This window comes from Bos indicus, chromosome 28, assembly GCF_029378745.1.
Source record: "Bos indicus isolate NIAB-ARS_2022 breed Sahiwal x Tharparkar chromosome 28, NIAB-ARS_B.indTharparkar_mat_pri_1.0, whole genome shotgun sequence".
In the NCBI taxonomy this organism is placed as follows: domain Eukaryota; kingdom Metazoa; phylum Chordata; class Mammalia; order Artiodactyla; family Bovidae; genus Bos; species Bos indicus.
Window position 1 is genome coordinate 35,114,635 of NC_091787.1, and position 21,067 is coordinate 35,135,701.

The following is a 21,067-nucleotide window of genomic DNA, read 5'->3' on the forward strand; positions in this document are numbered from 1 at the left end:
GAGCTCTTACACAATAGTTCATTTGAAACAAGGGTTTCCACCTGTTCCTTCATTCAGGAAGCTATACTGAGCAACCTGTGTGCACCATGTGGTACCTGGGCAGGCAGAGGGCTACAGAGATGAGTTCAGTCTAGCACGTGGGGCTTGTGGTCAGCAGAGACGTGGGGAGCATCCAGTCCTATTCCAGCCTGCTAAAATCCTTAGCCAGGCAGGTGCACTCCACATTGTGACGTAAAGGAGACAAAAACAACGCTAGCCAACAGATACTGAGCACTTACTGGGAGCCAGGCACTGTGCTGAGCACTTTTCATGCATTACTCCATTGAGTCCCCACAGCAATCCACGATGTTAGTGTTCTCGACAGCCTCATTTTACAAATGGTGACCCTTGTGAAGAGTAAAGGGAGGTCCTCGGGCCTGCAGGCATCCTAGACAGAGTCAGGTTTGAGACGGAGCTAGAAAAGGGCCTCTAAGGAGAACGTGAGGCTCCACAGGCTATGGCTTCTCAGCTTGGCGCAGCACAGATGCTCAAGGGAGCAGAGAGCACCGAGGCCCCAAGAGCAGGTTCAGCCCTATCTGCGGGTGTCCTCTCCTGAGACTCTGTTTCTTCAGCTGTAAAATGGGGCTATTATCCCTACTTGGCCACAGAGTTGAGAGCCCTGCACAAGATTAGTGAGCACACTGTGTAACATACAGCACCCTGCTAGGAAGCAAGAGGTACTGAGGAGAGGCACCCTCTATCTGCACGTTGGCAGGACTCTGGCCCCATCTGGGAAAGAGCAGCGCGTGCACAAAAGTCACACACACACCTCTTCACTGTCCCTCTGCCTTGGATTCATTGTCCGTTGCCTTTGGATACTGGTCACCTCTCACTCATCAACCTGCCAGCCCCACTCAAGCCCCTCTCCTGGAAGCTTTCCCGGGCTGCTCACCCAGTAGACACTCTCAGGGGGCTCTGAGGAGGTGCACCCATGCACCCATAACAGGAGGTTATTAAAAGCACTCAGCACACTGGGCAGATGTGAGTGTTAAAGGAAATGCTTGGAGAGCACTTAGCACAGTGTCCATCTCCTCCTTAAACAGGGTGGAGTCCTGCTCCACCCTGGAGGCAGGGTGACTGAGAGCAGACAGGCCCTGTGTGTGGGGTGGCGTGGGGGGCTCAGTCAGGGAAGGCATGGGGGGCTGCTCACTGGGTGGGCCCAGGCACATCTGTGAGCACCAACCAGATCCTCAGCCACCTGCTGGCCTCTCGTCCCATACCTAGAACCCTGGGGGCTAGGGGCCTAACTCTGCCAGGGCACCCTCATGCCAAGGGTCCCTTGCTCACTGCACACATCTGCCCAGGGAGTGTGGATCTGGAGGGCAGCCAGCAGTGGGTTCAGGGTGGGTGGGCCTCTCTTGGCCAGGGGCGGGGGGAGGCTGAGATCACCAGCTGAATCACCAAGGTTCATAGTTCTGGGTTGGGTTTGAGGTTCTGCATTTCTAACAAGCTCTGGGGTGACACTGATGTGGAGATGGCTGGCTGTACTTGAAGGAGCAGGGACCCAAAGCATGGCGTGGCCATTCCTGAGAAGAGTGGTGACTGGCATCTCAGACCCCCCACTGGTCTTGGAGGGACCCAGCCCTGCCTGGCCACACCCTCAGCTGCCAACATCTGGAGGGCAAGACTACACGGATTTTCTGAGTTTCCAGGATTCCATTTCCATTACACGTATAAAATAAAAGTAGTACCATGCTATAAAAACAGTGGAAAGTACAAAAAAATAATAGGAAAAAAAATCGCTGATAATCTCATACTGTATGTAACACAACTGTTAACCTCTCTCCCCAGGATTCCAAAACCACATCTGTCAGAGTCAGGGGTCATCCAGTGAGTGGGGTCTGCCCCCAGAGCCTCACCTTGTTGCAGCGAAACACTAGGGGAGAGATGGGGGCTGTTCCTGACCCCTTTCCCACCCCAAGGGAGCAATGCCCAGCCCCCCATGCCTGAGGCCTTCGTGTGTGCGTGCTCAATTGCATCCGACTCTCTGTGACACCACGGACTGTAGCCCGTGGGATTTTGTCCATCTGTCCCATGGGATTCTCTGTCCATGGGATTTTCCCTGCAAGAATACTGCAGTGGGTTGCCATTTCCTCCTCCAGAGGATCTTCCTGACCCAGGGATCGAACCAGTGTCTCCTGCGTCTCCTGCAATGCAGGCAGATTCTTTACCACTGAGCCACCTGGGAAGCCCCTGCCTGAGGCTTTCACCCAGACCTATCCTGGGGGCACCCCTCCCCTTCACAGGCTGCAGGCTGCAGAGCAGGCAGAGGTGGGGTCTGGGGGAGGGGGCGCACATCTGGGTTCCTGGCCAGGAGCCCACATTCCTTCCCTGTGAGTGGGAGGTGATGGGCTCTCAGGAGAGCCGTGAGGAAGCCGTTGGCCCCTCCTGCCCGATGGTAACAGGACCCACCTTGGCAGGAAGACTGGGGTGGGGTGAGGGGAGACTCGAAGGCTCAGAATCTCACTCTGGGGTGCCTCTCCCAGACTGCTGACTGGCCAGTGCAGGCCCAAGCTGGGGCTCTGTCCCATCCACACCAGCTAGCCTGCCTCAGGAAAACCAGAGGGGACAAAGAAGTGGCAGCCAGTGATCACGGGGCGAGGTGCTGGAGGAAGGGGCCCCGGCGAGCTGTTTCGCCTCCTCCGCCCACGGAGGCTGGTCCACAGGCCAGCCAGGGCCCTGAGCCGCCGCCGGGGCCGGGCTGCCTTACCTGGGGGCAGTCCTTGATGTAGTGTCCTTTGTTGAAGCACAGGTGGCACAGGTAGTTGGGTGGGGGCCGCTTGCTGGGCTTGCGGGTCTCGGAGGCCAGGGTCAGGTCGGAGAAATGCTCTGTGAGGGAGCTGAGGCCGTCGGCGATGTTGTTGAGGGAGCCGTAGGGTGAGGCGCTCTTGTACACGCTGCTGCTCAGTGCCTGGGGGGGACAGAGGCTGTGAGCACGCTGCAGGCCTGGCCACCAGTGCAGCCATGGCCTCGTGGGCACTTCCACAGGCTCGGACACACACACACAAATTCATACCGATTGCTTTTTTTTTTTTTTTTGCCTTCCCTGATCTTTTCTATTTTTTATTGAAGGATAATTGCTTTACAGAATTTTGTTGCTTTCCATCAAATCTCAACACGAATCAGCCATAGGTATACATATATCCCCTCCCTTCTGAACCTCCTTCCCGTCTCCCTCCCCATGCCACCCCTCCAGGTTGATACAGAGCCCCTGTTTGAGTTTCCTGAGCCATACAGCAAATTCCCATTGGCTATCTATTTTACATATGGTAATGTAAGTTTCCATGTTACTCTTTCCATACATCTCACCCCCTCTCCTCCCCTCTCCCCATGGCCATAAGTCTGTTCTCTATGTCTGTTTCTCCATTGCTGCCCTGCAAATAAATTCTTCAGTACCATTTTTCTAGATTCCGTATATATGCGTTAGAATACGATATTTATCTTTCTCTTTCTGACTTACTTCACTCTGTATAATAGGTTCTAGGTTCGTCCACCTCATTAGAACTGACTCAAATGTGTTCCTTTTTATGGCTGAGTAGTATTCCAACATGTATATGTACCACCACTTCTTTATCCATTCATCTGTCGATGGACATCTAGGTTGCTTCCATGTTCTAGCTATTGCAAATAGTGCTGCAATGAACACTGGGATATGTGTGTCTTTTTCAATTTTCGTTTCCTCAGGGTATATGCCTATGAGTGGGATTGCTGGGTCATATGGTGGTTTTATTCCTAGTTTCATACCGACTCTTTAGTCACCTGCGGGCTCTGGCTTCCTGGAACCCATGTTCAAATCCCAACTCGAGTTGTGCATCCATGGACAAGCCAGTGAACCACTCGGGACCCCAGTGACCCCATCCAGTAAACAGGATTGATGACAGCTACCTCCAAGGGTTTCTAGGAGGCACACATAACCCTTTATTTCCTGCCTGGCACTGGGGAAGTGCTCAGTATAGGATGATGGTGATGATGGTGATCATTAGTTCTTTACACGCTGCCAGGAGGTAAGACAAGCAGCAGAAAGCCACCTGCTAGAGCCCGAACTCTGCCGTGTGCTGGTGGGGTGATCAGCTCGCAGTCTCGTTTCCACTGTTCAGAAGAGGAGACTGACGTTCGGCACTTTGCCTGGTCTCCTGCAGCCCGAGCTTGTGCACAGTGTGTCCGGGGAGCCCTCAGCCCAGCCTGGGCCAGCTCTCTGGAAGCCCGGGGAGGAAACGGCCCACCTCTCTCACCTCTCCCACCTCCAGTTGACAGGAACCAGATGTCTTGCCTGGCTTCAAAGCAGACGCGGCCCAGGCCCCCTCCTGGTGTATACAGCCTCTATTTATAGGAGTCACGGGCTCTGGGCGGCCAGGCACACTGGAATTCAGCAAAGGTGGGGCCTGCTGTGAGGCTGGCAGGGAATGGCCGTGAGACCCTTCTCCCGGGGCCAGGCCAAGGCTAGAAAGAGGTAGCTTCCCCAGGGGCTGATGGCAAACCTGGGCACGGGGCTCAGGCTTACTAGGCTCCAGTTCTTGCGCACACCAGTGGGGACAGTTCTTCTGGATCCCCTCAGTGTAGGAAGGGAGGGGAGTAAGCTGAGAGCTCGTCCCAGGGAGTCAAGACACCCCTCCTCCAGCCAGGACGGAGCCCACACCTCACACATGTATGCCTCTGGAGGTCCGGCACTTCCCTGGAGGACACAGCCCTCACTCTTCTTGGCTCTCTGGACACCCTGCTCTTCGACCCTGGCCCAGCCCTTCCCCTCTCTGGGCCTCTTTTCTCTCTGGGATCTGGAAGGAAAGACAGAGACACGACAACCAGGGCAGCTCAGGCCCAACACACAGTCAGTCCTCAGTGACTCTGCACTGAACTTAAAGGCTCCTGATGACATCTTGGGCTTCCCTGGTGGCTCAGCTGGCAAAGAATCCACCTGCCATGCGGGAGACCTGGGTTCAATCCCAGGGTTGGGAAGATCCCCTGGAGAAGGGCAAGGCTACCCACTCTAGTATTCTGGCCTGGAGAATTCCACGGAATATAATTCATGGGGTCACAAATCTCTGCTCTACCACTGCACAGGGCCACTGTGGAAGATCCCACACGAACCTGCATCCAGTCTGAGGGCAACTTTCCAGCTCCCTGAAAGGCAGAGGGTCCCCCATCCTTGGGGGAGCGGTACGCGAACCAAGACAGGACAACCTTAAGGGATGTGGGGAGAGTCCCAGCGGAAGTGGGATTAGATGATATTAGTCACACAAACTGAGCACTTCAATGTCCCTGGCGCTGGAAGCTTTACGTGTGTTAAGATAACTAATGCTCACCACAGCTCTATGAGTCACTGTCCCCATTTTACAGATTAGATCAGTGTGTTCAAACTTCTTTGAATGACCCGGGAAACTTTTAACCAATACAGTTTTTCTGGGTCCCACCTGAGACCTATCAAAGCAGCCACCAGGGACTGAAGGCCCAGAATCTGCTTTGCTTCACTGTGGTAGAATATACATTACGTAAAAACCTATCCTTTTAACGATGTTCAAGCGTGCAGCTCAACGGCACTAAGCACATTCACATTATTTATAGGGCAAACATCACCACCATCCATCTCCAGAAATCTTTCGTCATTCCAAACTGAAACTCTGTCCCCATTAAACACTAACTCGCCACACCCCCTTTACCCCTAAGCCCAAGTCAGCATTTTTCAATCTCCCATGGAAGGTACAACCTTCCTAGCCCTACCTGGCCTTGGGAGCACCAACCTTGGGACTTTCCAACCATCAAGGTTTCTCCTTAGCTTGTCTCTGGGCCTCTCCCCATCCAAACTGGTCTGGGGGAGGGCAGTGTCGCCCCAGCCTCCCAGAGAAAAGTTCATCCAAACAAGAGACTTGAAGTTCCAAATGGTGTGACTCATTCTCATGACTGGGAAATGCAATTTCACAAATAACAACCCTCTTATTATTTTTTTTTCTTTCTTTCCTTTTTTCTTTTTTTTTTTTTCTTTTCTTTTTTTTTTTCTGGATAAGATTTAAGCAAGTCCACAGGAATCAGGGCTGTTTTGGCAGCAAATTGTCAAGAGGAAGGGGAAGTTTGGTGGGTGCCAGAAACTGCACTAATTATACCCTGAAAAACCTCTCCCCCATCTTGTGGCCACACACCCCTGCCCACGGGCAGCCCCGCGGGTATCCCTGGGCAGGCAGAGGCCTCTGAGTAGGCTGTCCTCCCCCTGGCAGCTTGACACCCCTCCCACCGCCTCAGGAAGGTCATGGCTTTGTCCCTCAGGAGGGTCACACAGGCAGCTGTGGGTCAGAGGAGCGGGGCCAGGGCTCCCCTCCCCGCTGCCTCTCCCCATCCAGTGTACACTGGCCTGGCCCTCACAGCTGCTCCAACGGCCTTCCCCAGTCCCAATTCAAGACGACACCAGGAAAAGACGAAAGGAAGGAGCAGCCAGCCGACCCAACCTCATTCTGAAGTCACGATAGAGAAAGTGAGGCCAGGGGCACAGACCAGGGCACGCAGCCAGGCCTAAGGGCCAGGAGTTCTGCTTGCCGGCTGGCTGGAGGGGCGGGTGGGGCGGCAAGCTGTTTCCTCTCTGAAGCCCTGAGGAGCTCGGCCCATGGAGGTAAAAGGCGAGCCGGTCTCTCAGCCGTTTCCATGGCCTGTGGGGACTGATTGGAGCAGAGGCCAGGACATGCAGAGCTCCCTCCCCTCTGCCCGTGGAGCTGGGTCCCGGGCTTTTGGATTCCCCACATGTAACAGGGAGCAGGGAAGGAGGGCAAACTTTAGGATCTCTGCAGGCCTGCTTTTTTAAGGTCCAGACACTCAGGTACTGAAAGATGTCCCCAGAGCATGGTACACAAGAGGGCACTTCATTCACAAGGCACCACCTCTCCCAAGTCCTGCCGCTCATGGCTGGAGGGCAAGGCTGGGCAGGGCTTCCCTTCATCAGTCAGCCCCTAATTCTACAACAGCGAGGCTACTCCCCTCGGTGTCCCACTGGCCACTGCTTTTCTCCCTCCAGGCCTGCACTTGCTGTCCACCCCTGGGATGCCCACCCTGGATCCAAACCCTCCAGGATCTGGTTCTTGACCTGGTTCTGACTCCAGTGATATGGCCAAGAAACCACCCCTTCTTCTTGCTCAGGCCTGGGCTCCAAGGGACAGTGTGAAAACCACCGGTTCAGGTGCTCCTGAGGTCCCACTGGCTACAGAGGCCCAGCCCCCTCCAGAGACCTTCCAGGCCTCCTGACCATAGCCTTGTGCTGCGGGCTGGGATGCGGACTCCCCTGCCCTGGCCTGAAGGAGCTCTGAAGTCTGTCTCTCATCTCTTTATACAGAGATACCTCTTCATCTCTCCATAGGGCAGAACATCCCCAAAGGCAAAGATTCTACTATCTTCCACTGCCCCAGAGACCAGACTCCAGTGCTCTTTAAGCCCCTGATAGTCCTGCATATAGACAGTCACAGGCAGGAAGAGGGCTCCATTTGACAGATGGGGGTATGGATGCTCTAATACCTTGAAGGATTTAGCTCAGGGTCTCTGAGTTCCCATGGACTAAGTCGGAGGGTGCTCTCACCCCAGTTTGCTGCTCTGGCTGAGGGGTGAGGGCAGCCCCACTAGAGTATGGCTCTGGGTCATCTAGGCCCAAATGAACAGCCTTGGGGAGGAGACCACCTCCTTCCTCCCCGGGTCAGTGACCCCAGCAGCAAGCAGGAAGTGTGGGATCCTTAAGCCACATGCAGGGAACAAAGCATCAGATTCCTGTCCATGGCTGGAACTTCTCCAAGGTTCTGGCTCGACTGTTGGGGAAAGTTAGATGGGAAGAACTACGGTTTATTCCGAGCCCACTTGTGTCACATACTCGACTGGATCCTTTCCCTTTCTTAGACTCATACCTGCCAAGAACACTGTTCGGACGGGCCTTGTCTGGCCGGTTTATAGAACTGGGAACTGAGGCTCAACGAGGCTGAGTAACTTCCCAAGGAAACACAAGCAGCACGTGTCTGAGAGGAGCTTCGCAGCCCGATCTGCTGGCCTGTTTTACATTTCAGCTCCCGAATGGCCTCCAAGGCTTGTCTTCCCCTACAGGAAGGGGAGCCACCTGGCAAGGACCACCCTCCTTGGCACAGAGGCCCTGTGACTCCACACTGCCAAGCCCCTCAGGCCTGGTAAGACAGAGTACCAGCTTCTCTGGGTTGTGTGAGGGGCTCGGGCCCCAGGGTTTGTGGTTCTGCTGAGGGTACACAAGGAGAGATTTTCAAGCCCAAGTCAACCTGACCAAGTGTGCTTCCTTTTGGCCACCATCCCCAGGACAGAAAGAGGGCACAGTGGGAGAGGCAGGCAGGAGTTGAGGCAGGTGGGCAGGAGCTTCTGAGGGCAGCCAAGAAGAAGACAAGATGGGTGCAAGAAGAGAAGAGGGGACAGCTGGCAGAGGTGGGCACAGCACCACAGGTAAGCTCTGTGCAGAGCAAATGCGGAGTCTGCTGCCCCCGGGGCCTGAGAAGGCCTGAGAGGAGGAATCCTCTGCTCCTAGGTCCCAGCTCCGTGGGGGTTCTTCCATTCTTCCAGCAGCTGAACAACCGCTTCCTTATCCCCAAAGCCATCCCTGTCCACACTGCTATACACACACACAGACATGCACACACATGCACGCCCACACTCCTCTCTTTGGAACAAGAAACCATTCATCTCACAAATGACTCCACCCCTTCTCCAAGGAGATCTGCACTTTTTCACCCCTAGGGTCTATCTGGGGCTCCAGCCCCTGGGGTCAGATACATACACATGCTCACATACACACATACATTCTATACAGAAAGCAGGGGTGGATATGGGCTGGGCTCAGGGATAGGAGACAGCCATGGCCAAGGATGGAGTGGGCCAATGGGAAAGTGAAGTCAGACCAAGGGTTTCCCCAGCTGTGGTTAGACCCCAGTTCTGCTCCTATTTCCAAGGTCTGAAGATGACCTGTGGGCCAAGAATGCAGCAGTGCTGACCAGGACAGATGCAGCAACCCTCTACTCAGGACCCCCTAAGGGCACCATTGCCTCCTGGAAGTCCATTCACCGGGGGTGTACAAAACACAGCCCCCTGGATACAGCCAGAACTTGATGGGAGATTCAGATTTCAATAAGAAGGCTGTGTTCTTCTTGGTAAGGGGAGTTGGGAAAGAGAAATGGGAAAAGAAAGGACCAAGGGATGGAGAAGCACAGTGACAGCAAGATGGAGTGGAACAGACCCAGGGGAGGGTCCCCCTCCCCACTTAGTCTCTCCTGTTCCCCTGCAGGTCACCACTCACCTGGCAGGGGTTCACATTTCATAGCCACATGCCTGCTTCCCAGCTCCCCAGCTCAAGCATAGGCACTGGCTCTTGCTTCTAGACCAAATGCATTGAATGAAAGCAGAAAGCATGGATCTGAGAATCCGAGGACTAGACGGTCCCTAATAGTTAGACAGTCTGGGCACCACCAAGGCTTGCAGCCTCTACAGCAAGGGGCCTGGATTTGAGGTCCACTGTCCACATGATCCCCCTGAAATCATGTGCAAATGCAAGTTGTGTGTGCATGGACAGGTGTGCTGTGTGCATTGCACTGAGGAGAGGAACTTGAGCTGCTTTCAGATTCTCAAAGAGGCCCACAGCCAAAGAAGGTCAAGAACACTTCACACACCTAAACTTCTGCTGGGACACCTCTAGGCATGGGGTTTCATGACTCCCACATCAGCTCTTTAAAATTTATCAAGCAATTCATAAACACTTCTTCTGTGAGATAAAACAAAAGGCTAAGAGGCTGAGGAAAGTGTTCCCTAGTCACAAGTCTGGGGAAGGAAGAGGAGGAGAGAGTCCAAGTCATCCATCCACCCATCCACCTAGCGAATGTCAACTGAGCACCTAGTCTGTCCCAGACACTGACCAGGCATCGGATGCTGGGATTACCAAATGAAATATGACAGGATTCCTATTCTCAGAGTGCTGACAGCAATACCGACTGTTCAGACATGCTTTACCAGAAGCATGCACCATTTCTCTGTCACGGGACATGGAAGGAGGGAGGTGTGTTCCCCATGGTATTCAGGTAAAGCCTTCAGAGAAGAGACATCCTCTGGGGCCATAAAGAAGTAAGTTGGAATCTGTCAGTTATACAAGGACAGTCCGCAGCATTAGAAGCAGTAGAAGCAACAGCAAGTGCAAAAGCTTAGAGTGAAAGCTTGGTGCTTAGTGTTTTCAGAAACCTCAAGTGAATCTACATGGCCAGAGGAGGGCGGGATAAAAATTATACATCACAGCCACCACCACCCCCACACATACACACAAGAGACCAAGCACCCTGAGACACACCCTGGAGCCCTGATCCTCAACTGATTCCCTGACTTTATCTTCCTCCTCTTGAAGAGCCTTAGTTTCCCCATGTGCATAATGGAGATGCTGCACCCAGTGGGTGCTACGAGACAGGAGTGCTAGGAAGTCCTCGGTGTCCATCTCCTCTGCCTCCCCCAAGCCAGGCCACCCTTGGACTCATGCCCCACAGAGTCCCAGGCTGGAGCAAGGACATGACAGAAAACCCAGGACCCATGAGCAATGCCTGCCACTCCTCAGAAGGTTTGGGATTGGGGACAAAGCAAGTGAGGCACTGAAGCCTGACAGAGCACCCTGGTTAATGCATGCCCCATACTGGCACCCAGGGCACGATCCAGGTGAATGCCACCCGCACCAGCAAGGCAAGCCAATGGGACAGCTGTAGTCAGGATGGAGGAGACTTCTAGGTCGAGCTCTGCCACTGACTTGCTGAGTTACTAATCAGGCCTCTATTTTCTCTTCTGTAAAATGGGGCCATGAAGAAAAGATGCCTAGAATAAAGCACCACCTCCCAAAGTAAGGGACGCTTCTCCGCAGAGTCTTTCTCTTGGTGCTGACCGCGCCTGACTTTCTGTCACTGCTAATTCCCTATTACTAATGCTGCCTGCTTTCCTCCCTTCCACCTGACTCAGAAGGTCCATGAGGTGTGGTCTCCCTCCGAGTCTAGGCCCGCCCTGTCAACTGAATCTGACGGAGGGAGGGTCACGCCATCTCGGCCAACAGGCCCTCGAACGACGGTCTCCCTTGTCTGAGTCAGAGCTCAGCTTTCCAGGGCTGGCCAGAGGGAGCCGGGCAGCTTCCCAAGCTCCCAGCTGGGCTGGAACGGCTGTTCCTCCCAGGCCCTGGGGCTGCCCCCCACCACTTCACACAGACCACAAAGGCTGCTGGGAACAAACCTCAGCTCCTGAAGCCCATTCAACCCGTTAGGCAAACTCCCACCTTCAACAAATAGGTGGCTTTGTTCTACACATCCATGCCAGTCGGGCAGCCCCTCGGCTCAGATGCACGAACGGACAGCAAAAGTGATATATCCAAACCTTCAGAAGACTGTCAATACCTGCTGCTGCTGCTAAGTCGCTTCAGTTCTGTCCGACTCTGTGCGACCCCATAGACGGAAGCCCACCAGGCTCCCCCGTCCATGGGATTCTCCAGGCAAGTACACTGGAGTGGGTTGCCATGTCCTGCTCCAATGCATGAAAGTGAAAGGTGAAAGTGAAGTCGCTCAGTCGTGTCCGACTCTTAGCAACCCCATGGACTGCAGCCTACTAGGCTCCTCCATCCATGGGATTTTCCAGGCAAGAGTATCGGGAGTGGGTGTCAATACCTAGGACCTTTTAAATCAGGACACTGAGGTTACCCCCTCAAAGGTTTCTAACAGCCTCATGTGTGTAGGAGCCTGAAGCCCTGTCTGGTAAGCCTCATGAGACCCTTACTGCTGTTCTCAAATCTCCAGTGAGACCAGAGAGGCAAAGAGGAGGGTGTCCTCGGTGCTATGAAGATAGCACTAGGACCCAGGAGGGCATCTGGGTTAACAGCTGCAGGAAGAGCCTCCCACGGGTTGAAAATATCCAACAAGGAAGAGGTCTGCTTTGATGGAGCACGCCCTGAACTTGGAGGTATTCAGAAGAATGTCGGGTTGAGGAAAGGTTAGCAGGCTCTGTCCTGCAGGACTTCTCAGAGCCTTTACTGTGTTAGTGGGCAGTATGTGTCTCCAAGGGAAGGATACTAGGCTGTGTTCCCCAAATGTATTTGACTCCAAAGCCCGTCCCCTCAACCTCCACAGAGCATCACTTGACAGCTGAGCCACATCTTCAAGCCACATCTGGCCCTGGAGGAAGAGGAAAAGAAAACAGCTGCCCTAAACATCTGACCTGGAATGGGACAGCTCTGTCTCCCTAAGAGGGTGCAGGAGCTACCCAGGAGGGGCTCTTGGCATCACTCGGAGGTGCTTAAGCACTAATTCTCAACATGAGGGTAACTCTACTTTTCTGCAGGTGGAGTCCCACAGCCTCCAGACTGCTGTGAATTTAAATTCCAAACAAAACCTGGCAGGGAAGACCCCCCACCCTCATGCCACCAACCCCAGCTGCCTCTAAGACCTGCCTTCCTCGGGTACCCGGAGAAAGAGAGGAAGGGCATAGCCAAGGGCCTCACAAATTTCTCTCCAAAGACATACATTAATAGTTGTTGCCACAGATCAGGGTTGAAACAGGGGTTCATTCACAGGGTCTAGTTTCTGTACCCAGAGGCCTTTTTAAGAACTGCACCAAGTACCTGTGTGTGCTTTGGCCTGGCAGGCTTACCACACTAAGAAGCCGAGAAAACCCCCACAAGCAACCACCCCCTGGTGCCAGTTTCTGAACTTGCCCATGAACTCCACCATCTCCCTCTCTGCTCCCGGAGCCAGTGCTCCACTCAGAACCCTTGGCTTATCTTCAGCTTCCAGAGCTGAGGTTCTAGGGGCACAATGGGCTTCTGTGCCCCCATGTCCTCAGCCCCCACCCCCGCCCAAACCCCAGCTGCATTCATGGTGTTCTGCTATTGTGGTGGGAGCAGCCTGGGGGTGGTGCAGGAGGGGGTGGGCTCTTGGCACGGGGACTGGCGCAGACAGGCCATGGTCAGTGGTCAGCATGCAAGTCACATCCGCAGGCACTGCCACTGGGCCTGCCAGGCTCTGCATGGAATGGTGACGCTCCTGGGGCCCTGGGGCCCTTCGCAGAGTTCCTGCAGGCCCACACACAACTTGCTTCCTGTCGGACAAGCCCCTTGTTGGCATTCAGGTGGGGGGTATTTTTTCTTGCCTTCTCAACCAGTTGCTATTTTGGAGCCATATTAGGTCACCAGCTAAGCCCTGGATGCAGGAAAGGCCTGTCCCTAGAAGCACAGCTGGGGCTTCAAGAGGGTTTAGGAGGCGAAACGGGTTGGGGGGAGGTGGTGAGAGCGGGTGAGTCTGAAGCCAAGAGAGTCTTCCAGAAGTCAGCAGACACAGCCTTCCAGCCCCTGCATGGAAGCCACTGGCTCATGAACATAGGAGAAGCCCCTCCTTACTCTCCCAACTCAGCCTGTCTGTAGGTATATCTTCTCCTGTACAGCTCTCAAATCCCACACACATCACCCTGGAGGACAGCAGAGATTACATGTTACAGATAGGTAAACTGAAGCCCAGATAGAGATGAGGGTTCTTCCAAAGTCAGATCATGAGAGAGTGTTTTCCACCATTGCTCTAGATAACCTTTACCAGCTCCTTCTACACTGGCCCTAGCAAAGGAATGTGCCCCTTCAATGGGGACACCAAGGTAAGCAGCTAGCAGAGGCTGCTTAGGGACCCCCACTTGATCTGTGAACCATGGTCTCCCTTCTGCCTTTGGGTTCCTACAGGATCCCCATGAAATCACCCACCATTCACACAGTATCATCTTATCTGTCTTCTAATCTGGGGCCCCCATGGGACTCTGGTGGAATCCCCAGGGGGCCACACAGAGCTCAAAAATGTTTGGTAAGAAAGCAAACAACTGACAAGACCCAGGCACTGTCCTCCAAAGTCCCTGGTCACAGAAGCCAGTTCCCCGAAGAGAAGGCAAAGTCCCTTGTAAGAAAGAAAGATTTCCAGCCAAGAACAATTCCTCAGGTGGAGAGAGTGCTTTACAGTTTACAAAGAGTTCTGGAATATGAATGCTGTCGCCTGGCACCAAAGGGTGCTTTCCAGATTCATCTCCCCCAGCTATGCCTGACAGTCCAATACAGGTCAACTATCCCTTCTTTTTGCTGGCCTGCCGTCGGCCCATCTCTAGGCCTCAGGCCAGCAGTTCACATGGCCACGTCTTCCCTAGTCAATAATGGCAGAGGCAAACACATTATGGGGTCACAAAGGGCGACCCTCTGTCTTTCCCACCTCATCACCAGCACACTGGTGTATACACAGGTCTTCTCCCGCAAACTGGTAAGGGACTCTGACTCTCCTGAAACTAACCAGTGTGCCCTGGTCTAAAAGACAAGTGCCCCTCCCGTGGGTCCTCTTCCCGGGCCCCTCCCTCTGCACTTTTGCAGAGAGAGCTGCCAGAAGCAGAGTGAGGGAAGGCCACAGAGGGTGTCTGCGGTTCTCACATGAGGCAGGAGTAAGTGAGAGTGGGGCCCAGGAGGAATCCAGCTGAAGGGAGAGAGGATGGTATCCAGGAAGGCTCTGAAGAGCTCTCCAAGGGACTGGGAGGTCCTGGCAATCTGGGTATTTATCTAGCTGGGGAAAGATGCAATCTGGGTATTTATCTAGCTGCCCGTCTGACTTTGTAACTGAATCCATCCAACAGGCAGACTTTGCAACGGCAGCCGGCCCAGGTTTCTGGAGAAGGCACTGGGCAGCTGGAACCTCTCCCCCTATCGAGCCCCCTCCCAGGAGCTCAAGAGATTTCCCTTTCATTTCCTTCCAGGCTGGAAGGGCGGGGGACAGCACAGTCTGTGGGGTCAAGCCCTCAAAAACCACTTCCTATGTGGCTGGGGGAGGGCGAGCGGCTGAAGAGTGTATTTGGGGGTCCCTGCGTGAGAACAGCAGAAAAATTCTGCGGGTCAGTCACTGCTCTTCAGAGTGCCCTTCAGGTCGGAAACCACCGAAGTCGGAGGAGAAGATTTCAGGGCCCTCCGGAGGAACTCGGAGCAAATCCACACTCTCCGTCCCAGCGAGCGGTGGCCAAGGGGGGGATGGGGTTGGGCGTGGGAAGGACATTTGGAAGGGGCTCCCCGCACAAGCCGCGCCCCGGCTGTCTGGAGACAATCCGGAACCCACCCACCCGGTCGGCTTCCCCAGCCCCCTTGGAGCAGGGCGCCCCAGGCTGGGAGAGAGGGAAGGAGGGCTCCACCCGCCCCAGAGCTACTCCGGGCCGGGCTCAGGCGGGGAGGTGACGCGCTCCCGGCGCCCCGGGGACTTCGGGAGGCGAGTTTGGCAGAGCTGAGCGAAGTCAAGCCAAGCAGGGCCGGGCAATACGGAGCCGGGCCGGGGCCAAGCCAGGAAGAGCTGGGCAGATAGGAAAAGGCCCTGCGCGGTCGCCGGAGGGCGGGGGCGCGCGGGGGCACCCACCTCTCCGCGCTGCAGCTGGAAGAAGCTGTTGAGATAGCTGGAGTGCAAGGGCGAGCCCAGCTGCTCTGGGCGGCCCTTGCCGAAGGCCAGCTCTGGGGGCGCGGCGCCGGCGGGCGGCTCTGGCCGGAAGGCATCGAAGGCGCTCGCCTGGTGCGTGTCCTGCAGCGACAGGTAGACCCAGTTGAGCAGCTGGGTCGGCTGGTACACCGAGGCGGCGCTCGTGTCGATGGCCGACAGCAGGCTCATTTTGCGGCGGCGGTGCCGGCTCCCCGCCCCCCCACCCCGGCCGCCCGCTCGCGCCCCCCCCTCCAGCGGAGGGGCGGGCACCGGGGAGCCTGCGCCCACTGCCGCCGCCTGAGCCTGGACGGCGATCGCCTGCACCCCGCGCTCAGCCCGCAGCCGCCGCCGCCGCCTCCCCCCAACTGCAGCCGCAGCGCGCGCGGGCGGAGGAAGGAGGCAGCGAAAGTTGGGCAGGAAACTTTTGGGCCCGCCCCCTCCGAGCCGCCCGCCCCGCCCCGCCCCGCGATCCGCTATCTGCCTCTGTGCTGACCCCTTCAGCGGCCGCTCCTGGGGTGGGGTTCTATGAGGCCCCGCCCCTTGTGGCACCATCCTCGCCTTCCATTGGCTGTATCATTGAATATAGAGTAGCGGGGGCGGGGTGAGAGGGGGGAAAAGGAGCTCATCTACATAGGTAGCACGGGGAGGGTCCGCCCATGGGCGGTCCCGTTGCAGTCCCCGCCCGCTGAGTGTGGCCGGCCCAGCTCCCCAGCTCTGCAGGAGCTCTGTGCTCCCCGGGCCTGATATGTCCAGGCTCTCTCTGCTTTCGGCTCACTGCTGTCTCTCTTTCCAACTCCTTTACAATGATTTCATTTTCACTTGTTTTTTCCCCCTATTTTCTTAGCTTCCACATACTCTTCTTTCTCTCAGACTAACATCTCCTGTGTCCACCGTCTGTCTGTCGTCTTTCTCGGCGGATCTGTTTCAGTCTCTCGTCTTTTCTACTTTCGTCTAGTCTGATGTGTCTTTGCCTCTCCCCTTCCCCTCTCAGACCCAGACACGCGCGCGCGCGCGCGCACATACACACACATACTCACACACACATCTCCCCCCTCCTCTCACTATCACCAAAGGACCCTCCCCCTCCCACTTAATTCCTTCCATCTGCAGAATCGTTTTTCGGGTCTGCTTAGCCAAGGGGGGCCTGGGTTCCTGCCCCAGGAAGGACTCCCCGCCCCCTTCCCTCGCCTTCCTCCCTCCCCCTCTCTCTTCTCCTATTTCTGCTCTGCGGCCGCCTCACTTCTTGCACTTTTCCTCGGCCCGAACCCGCGGTCCCAGCCCGCCCCAATGCCTCTGCGGGTCGCCAGGACTCTAGATGAGTTTGGGGAACTGAGGAAGACGTCTGTCACTCTGCTCCCCAGGGCAGCCCAGCTAGTTCAAGTATGCCGCGGGGTGGCGGGGGTAGGGTGGGGCTCCACAACCATCCCTCGCCCTGCCCCGCCCGACACACTCCGAAGCCCCGAGGCCTTCACCCTCTCAAACTTAGGTAATCTTCGGGCGCCTGCGCTGCGCCAGCGCCAGGGACCTAGCGACAAGGCGCCTAGAGGGGGACGCGAGTGACCTCTCCAACCTCCAGTGGTTCTGGAGCCATTCAGCCTGGCGTTCAAGTGCCAGCTTGGCCACCTTCCAGATGAGTGGCCTTGGCGTTGCGCCTAACCTCTGCTGATGAACCTTTCTCTTCTGTAAGATGGGGAGGGTCACTGTCCTACCTCTAGGGATATTTGTGAGCTTACCAGTTTGAGCTTGAAAATCAGAAGATATTCCATGAAGGTCAGCTTTCTGGTATCCCCTCCAAGAGGTTTTCTCCCACCACCTGCATGGGCACACATCTGTGGATGCTTGGAAGTGAAAGGACTTCAGTGGTGACCAAATGCCACCCTTTCCAACCATGTCACCAACCAAGAACCCCTTGGGTTTTTTTTTTTTTTTTTTGGTCTCATTTGATTACGTTTTCAAAGATTTTGTCTATCAAACAGTTTGGGATTATTAATACAAATGATAACACACATACCAATCTTAATATTTTTCATCATCAGAGACACACATATATAGTACCCTTTATATTTTAAACCTATCCCTTGAAAGAGAAAGTACACATTTGTTGGGAATAAATGTTATTACCATTTACTTTTGGTAACATTTGGGGTCATCTCTGGAACTCTGATACTATCTTTAAGGTTCCAAGGGGAGGGGCTGGATAGGATTTAGAACCACCGATCTAAACTTTCCCTAAGTTTTACAGAGAAAACTGCTAGTCAGAGAGGAGACGTCTTCCAATTGCACATCTTCCAGTTCCAAAAGCAGGCAGCTGGGGAGCCTAAAGGAGACCCAAGGTTTCCAGCATTAGCCCAGAACTCTGTCTCTACCCACCACTCTTCTTCTGGGCAAGGATAGTCCTGTTATCTTGAAGTGCATATTTTTTCCCTAGTATGGGTTGCAAATTTAAATTGCTTTAGAGACCAGGCAGGTACCAGGCAATAAACAGGTAATGATGGAGCATGTGGAGAGCCAAAGTGCTAGCCACACAAAACCCTACTGCTATGGTTCTTAGCCTCAGAGAGACTATGAGTCTCAGGCACCTGGTCTGGGATCCCCTGTCCCTAAGAACAATGTTGCAGTACCCTCCATGCTGCAAGGGCACTGGTCCTACCTGGTGACCATACTGATGGCCTCTGCTCTCTTCACCACCACCCCCACTTCATAGTTCCTACACAGGGCCCGTACATAGATAGGAGATGATCCAAAAAATGTTTGCTAGGTCAATGGTTGGATGGAGGGATTATGGGAGCCAGATTATGCTCCCCTTTGAAGCCTGAATGGCTTCTTTGCTTTGTACTTTTCTCCCTCCCCTTGCCCACAACACACCTGCTCAACACGTGGGCTCTGTACCCAGTCAGTGATCAATAAATTTGAGCAACTGACAGGCAGTTTGCCTGGATAGCAGCTGACTTGGCCCCTCATATCCCCGAGACAACCCTTCCCATGGGATGGAGGGTGATGGGTAAGAGTGACAAGATAGATATCAGAGGCCTGGGTCCCAGGATAAGAAGACTGGTCCAGGCCCAAACTCTGTGCTTCCCCACCCCCCATCATGTACACATTAAGAAGCCTTGCATTCAAAATGTCAGAGGGGACTTCCCTGGTGGTGGAGTGGATAAGAATCTGCCTGCCAGTGCTGGGGACATGGGTTCAAACCCTGGTCTGGGAAGATCCCAGATGCTGAGGAGCAACTAAGCCCAAGAGCCACAACTACTGAAGTCCATGCACCTCAGAGCCTGTGCTCTGCAGCGAGAGGCCACCACAGTGAGAAACCTGAGCACCACAAAGAATAGCCCTGCTCCCAGTGACTAGAGAAAGCCCATGCAAAGCAACAAAGACCCAGCACAGCCAAAAAGAAATAACTTTTAAAAAAATGTCAGAGGTCCTATTTCAAGCCTTCAGGTTACAGAGAAGGAAGCACCCTGACCCAGAGAAGGAAAGGGACTGGCCCAGGGTCACCCAGGAAGCCTGAGGGCTAAGCCACCTGCTCCTAATCCAATCCACATCTAACTCTCTTCCTTGGCCCTGGTCTGGCAGTCTCCTGCATGGCCACTCTGGCCCCTACACTGTCCTCAGGATCACAGGGAACTCTCAGATGAGGGTTGGATCCACGTCCCATCCCCTTTCTGGCAACTCCATCCACCCTGTGGTCTCCAGGATGAGACAACAGAGAGAAGACAGGATTTGGAGAAAAGAAACCTGGCTGAGTGGCTTTGGGCAAGTCTCTGTCCACTCTGTAAACCTCAGTTTTCTCAGTTAGTGCCTGACAGGGTCAAACGAAGAGGCAAACAGGAAGGTGCTTTGCTAGCTGGAAATAAGCAATCATGTGGGAAGGAAGTGTGGTATTAATAATTTCAATAAGAGTGATATTCAACTTTCCTGGCATGGTGTTTGGAGGAGGAGGACCAGTGTAGGGAAGTGTCTGCCCCTAAAGTTGCCCAGGCAACAGATTTGATAGTTCCTTGGTGGCATTTCAAACCAAGAGCTTTGGGCTCTGAGCAGGAGGAACTTTGGACAGAAGAGCAAGCAAGGATCTGGGGTGGGGGTCTTGGGCAGGGGAGGGGGAAGAGGGACAGGAATCAGCCTTCAATTTGGGCTTGAAAGGCTGGCAGAGATGAGCAGAGGAAGAAGAAGGGACTTCACAGTCCTGTGCAAATTGATGCTGCTTATTTCACTAGAAAACATCTCATGGTGATTTGTAATGCAAAGAAACCCCTAACCCTCTTGAACCCACCTGCACTCCATGTGTCAGGAATTAAACAGCTGATACACACTGGGAAGGCTGACGTTTGCCTTTCCTCTGGGCCAGGGCTGTGCACTGGGCTCCTTTGGGCTGTGTGTTGACACAGAAGGTGTCAGTTTACAGCAGTGATAGCAAAATGGCAAATACTCTCCCTGCACACTCCACTGCCCCATCCCCCACTGACGGCAGAAGTCACCGAGCGCAGCGCTCCTTCCCAGACAGGGCTCCAGGCTCCATCTCCACACAGCACTCCGGATTTGCTGCTAAGAGTGGAGCTGGTCCACAAGATGAAAACTATTTGCCATCCCTGATGCAAATCCACAATCCCAAAGAACTCTCTGACATATATGGGGACGTTGTGCAGAATTAGAAAGAGGCTGTCCTCAGTCCCAGTGGGCTCAAATCTTGTATACAAGTCACTTTTGTACAGACACACAAAAGATAATCCTTCTTCCCATGGATGCAGCTCCCTTGTTGCCAGGGCCCAAGGCTTGGTAAATGCCAGCTAGAGTTTGGTGCCCACCAATCCCAGATATGATTGTTCAGTTTCTCTGATGAGAAAACCAGAGGTGCAGCCTCATCACTCCAGGCCCCGCTTACAAACTCTTGTCCAGAAGGGAACCATACAAAGTGGGCAGAGCCGTGAACCTTAAACTCAGCTGGCCATTGCATGCAGGTTTGGAGCTGTGCAATAGTGCCAGGGCCTTTGGAATCTACCCCGTTCCTCACTGTGTGACAGTGGAAAGCTGAATATCCTCTCTTGATGTGTAAAATCTTTCCGCTGGACTTGGACACCTGATGGCCCTGGTCCTTGGAAGGCCCTCAGAGAGTGCTTGCCCAGTTTCAAGGCTAGATTCTGTGAAGTGGATGTGAGGGGCACCAGCTTGGATATCTCTGAGGGTTCTCAGCCCAGCCCTCTGGAGGTGACCTAGGGCAAGATGACAAAAGGCCCTTCATCTCTGATCCCAGAAGTCACAGGAACAGCCCTAGCAGACCCTGTGCTCCCCAAGGAACGGCCTTCAGAAAAATGGTGGGGCAGAGATGGGGCCTTCCTCACAGGGACTGTGGCAGCAGCGACTTTTCTCCCCTCCTTCTAATTTCCCATCCACTTTTCTTTATACAAAACAAAACAGCCATATAAATTTTGCCAATAGTCTCAACCACCTCAACCCCATGGAGAGACCCCAGACCTTCAGGATGGGAAAGAAGATGCTTGGTCGCTGCGAACCAGTGATGGAAATGTGTGGGGTACAAAGGCTCTGGAATTTGTATGTATTTAGGCTCGTGGGGCATC

General features: G+C 54.4%; 1 protein-coding gene and 1 pseudogene across 2 annotated transcripts in view; one reads left to right on the top strand and one right to left on the bottom strand.

Annotated features, from left to right (window-relative positions):
* Window positions 1-15,817, bottom strand: part of ZCCHC24 (zinc finger CCHC-type containing 24) — a 65,127-nt gene extending 49,310 nt beyond the window's left edge. The window contains exons 1-2 of one of the 2 annotated variants that reach the window (XM_070781912.1): window positions 15,435-15,817; window positions 2,750-2,950 (exon numbers count right to left, since the gene is read on the bottom strand). In XM_070781912.1, the coding sequence (XP_070638013.1) occupies window positions 2,750-2,950; window positions 15,435-15,680 (447 nt within the window). In that variant the 5' untranslated portion in view covers window positions 15,681-15,817. Of the gene's footprint in view, window positions 1-2,749; window positions 2,951-4,675; window positions 15,395-15,434 lie in introns of those variants that run through there. The other variant, XM_070781913.1, reaches the window with a different exon arrangement.
* A 961-nt stretch (window positions 15,818-16,778) lies between these two features.
* Window positions 16,779-21,067, top strand: part of LOC109553638 (RNA-binding protein 3 pseudogene) — a 29,132-nt pseudogene continuing 24,843 nt past the window's right edge.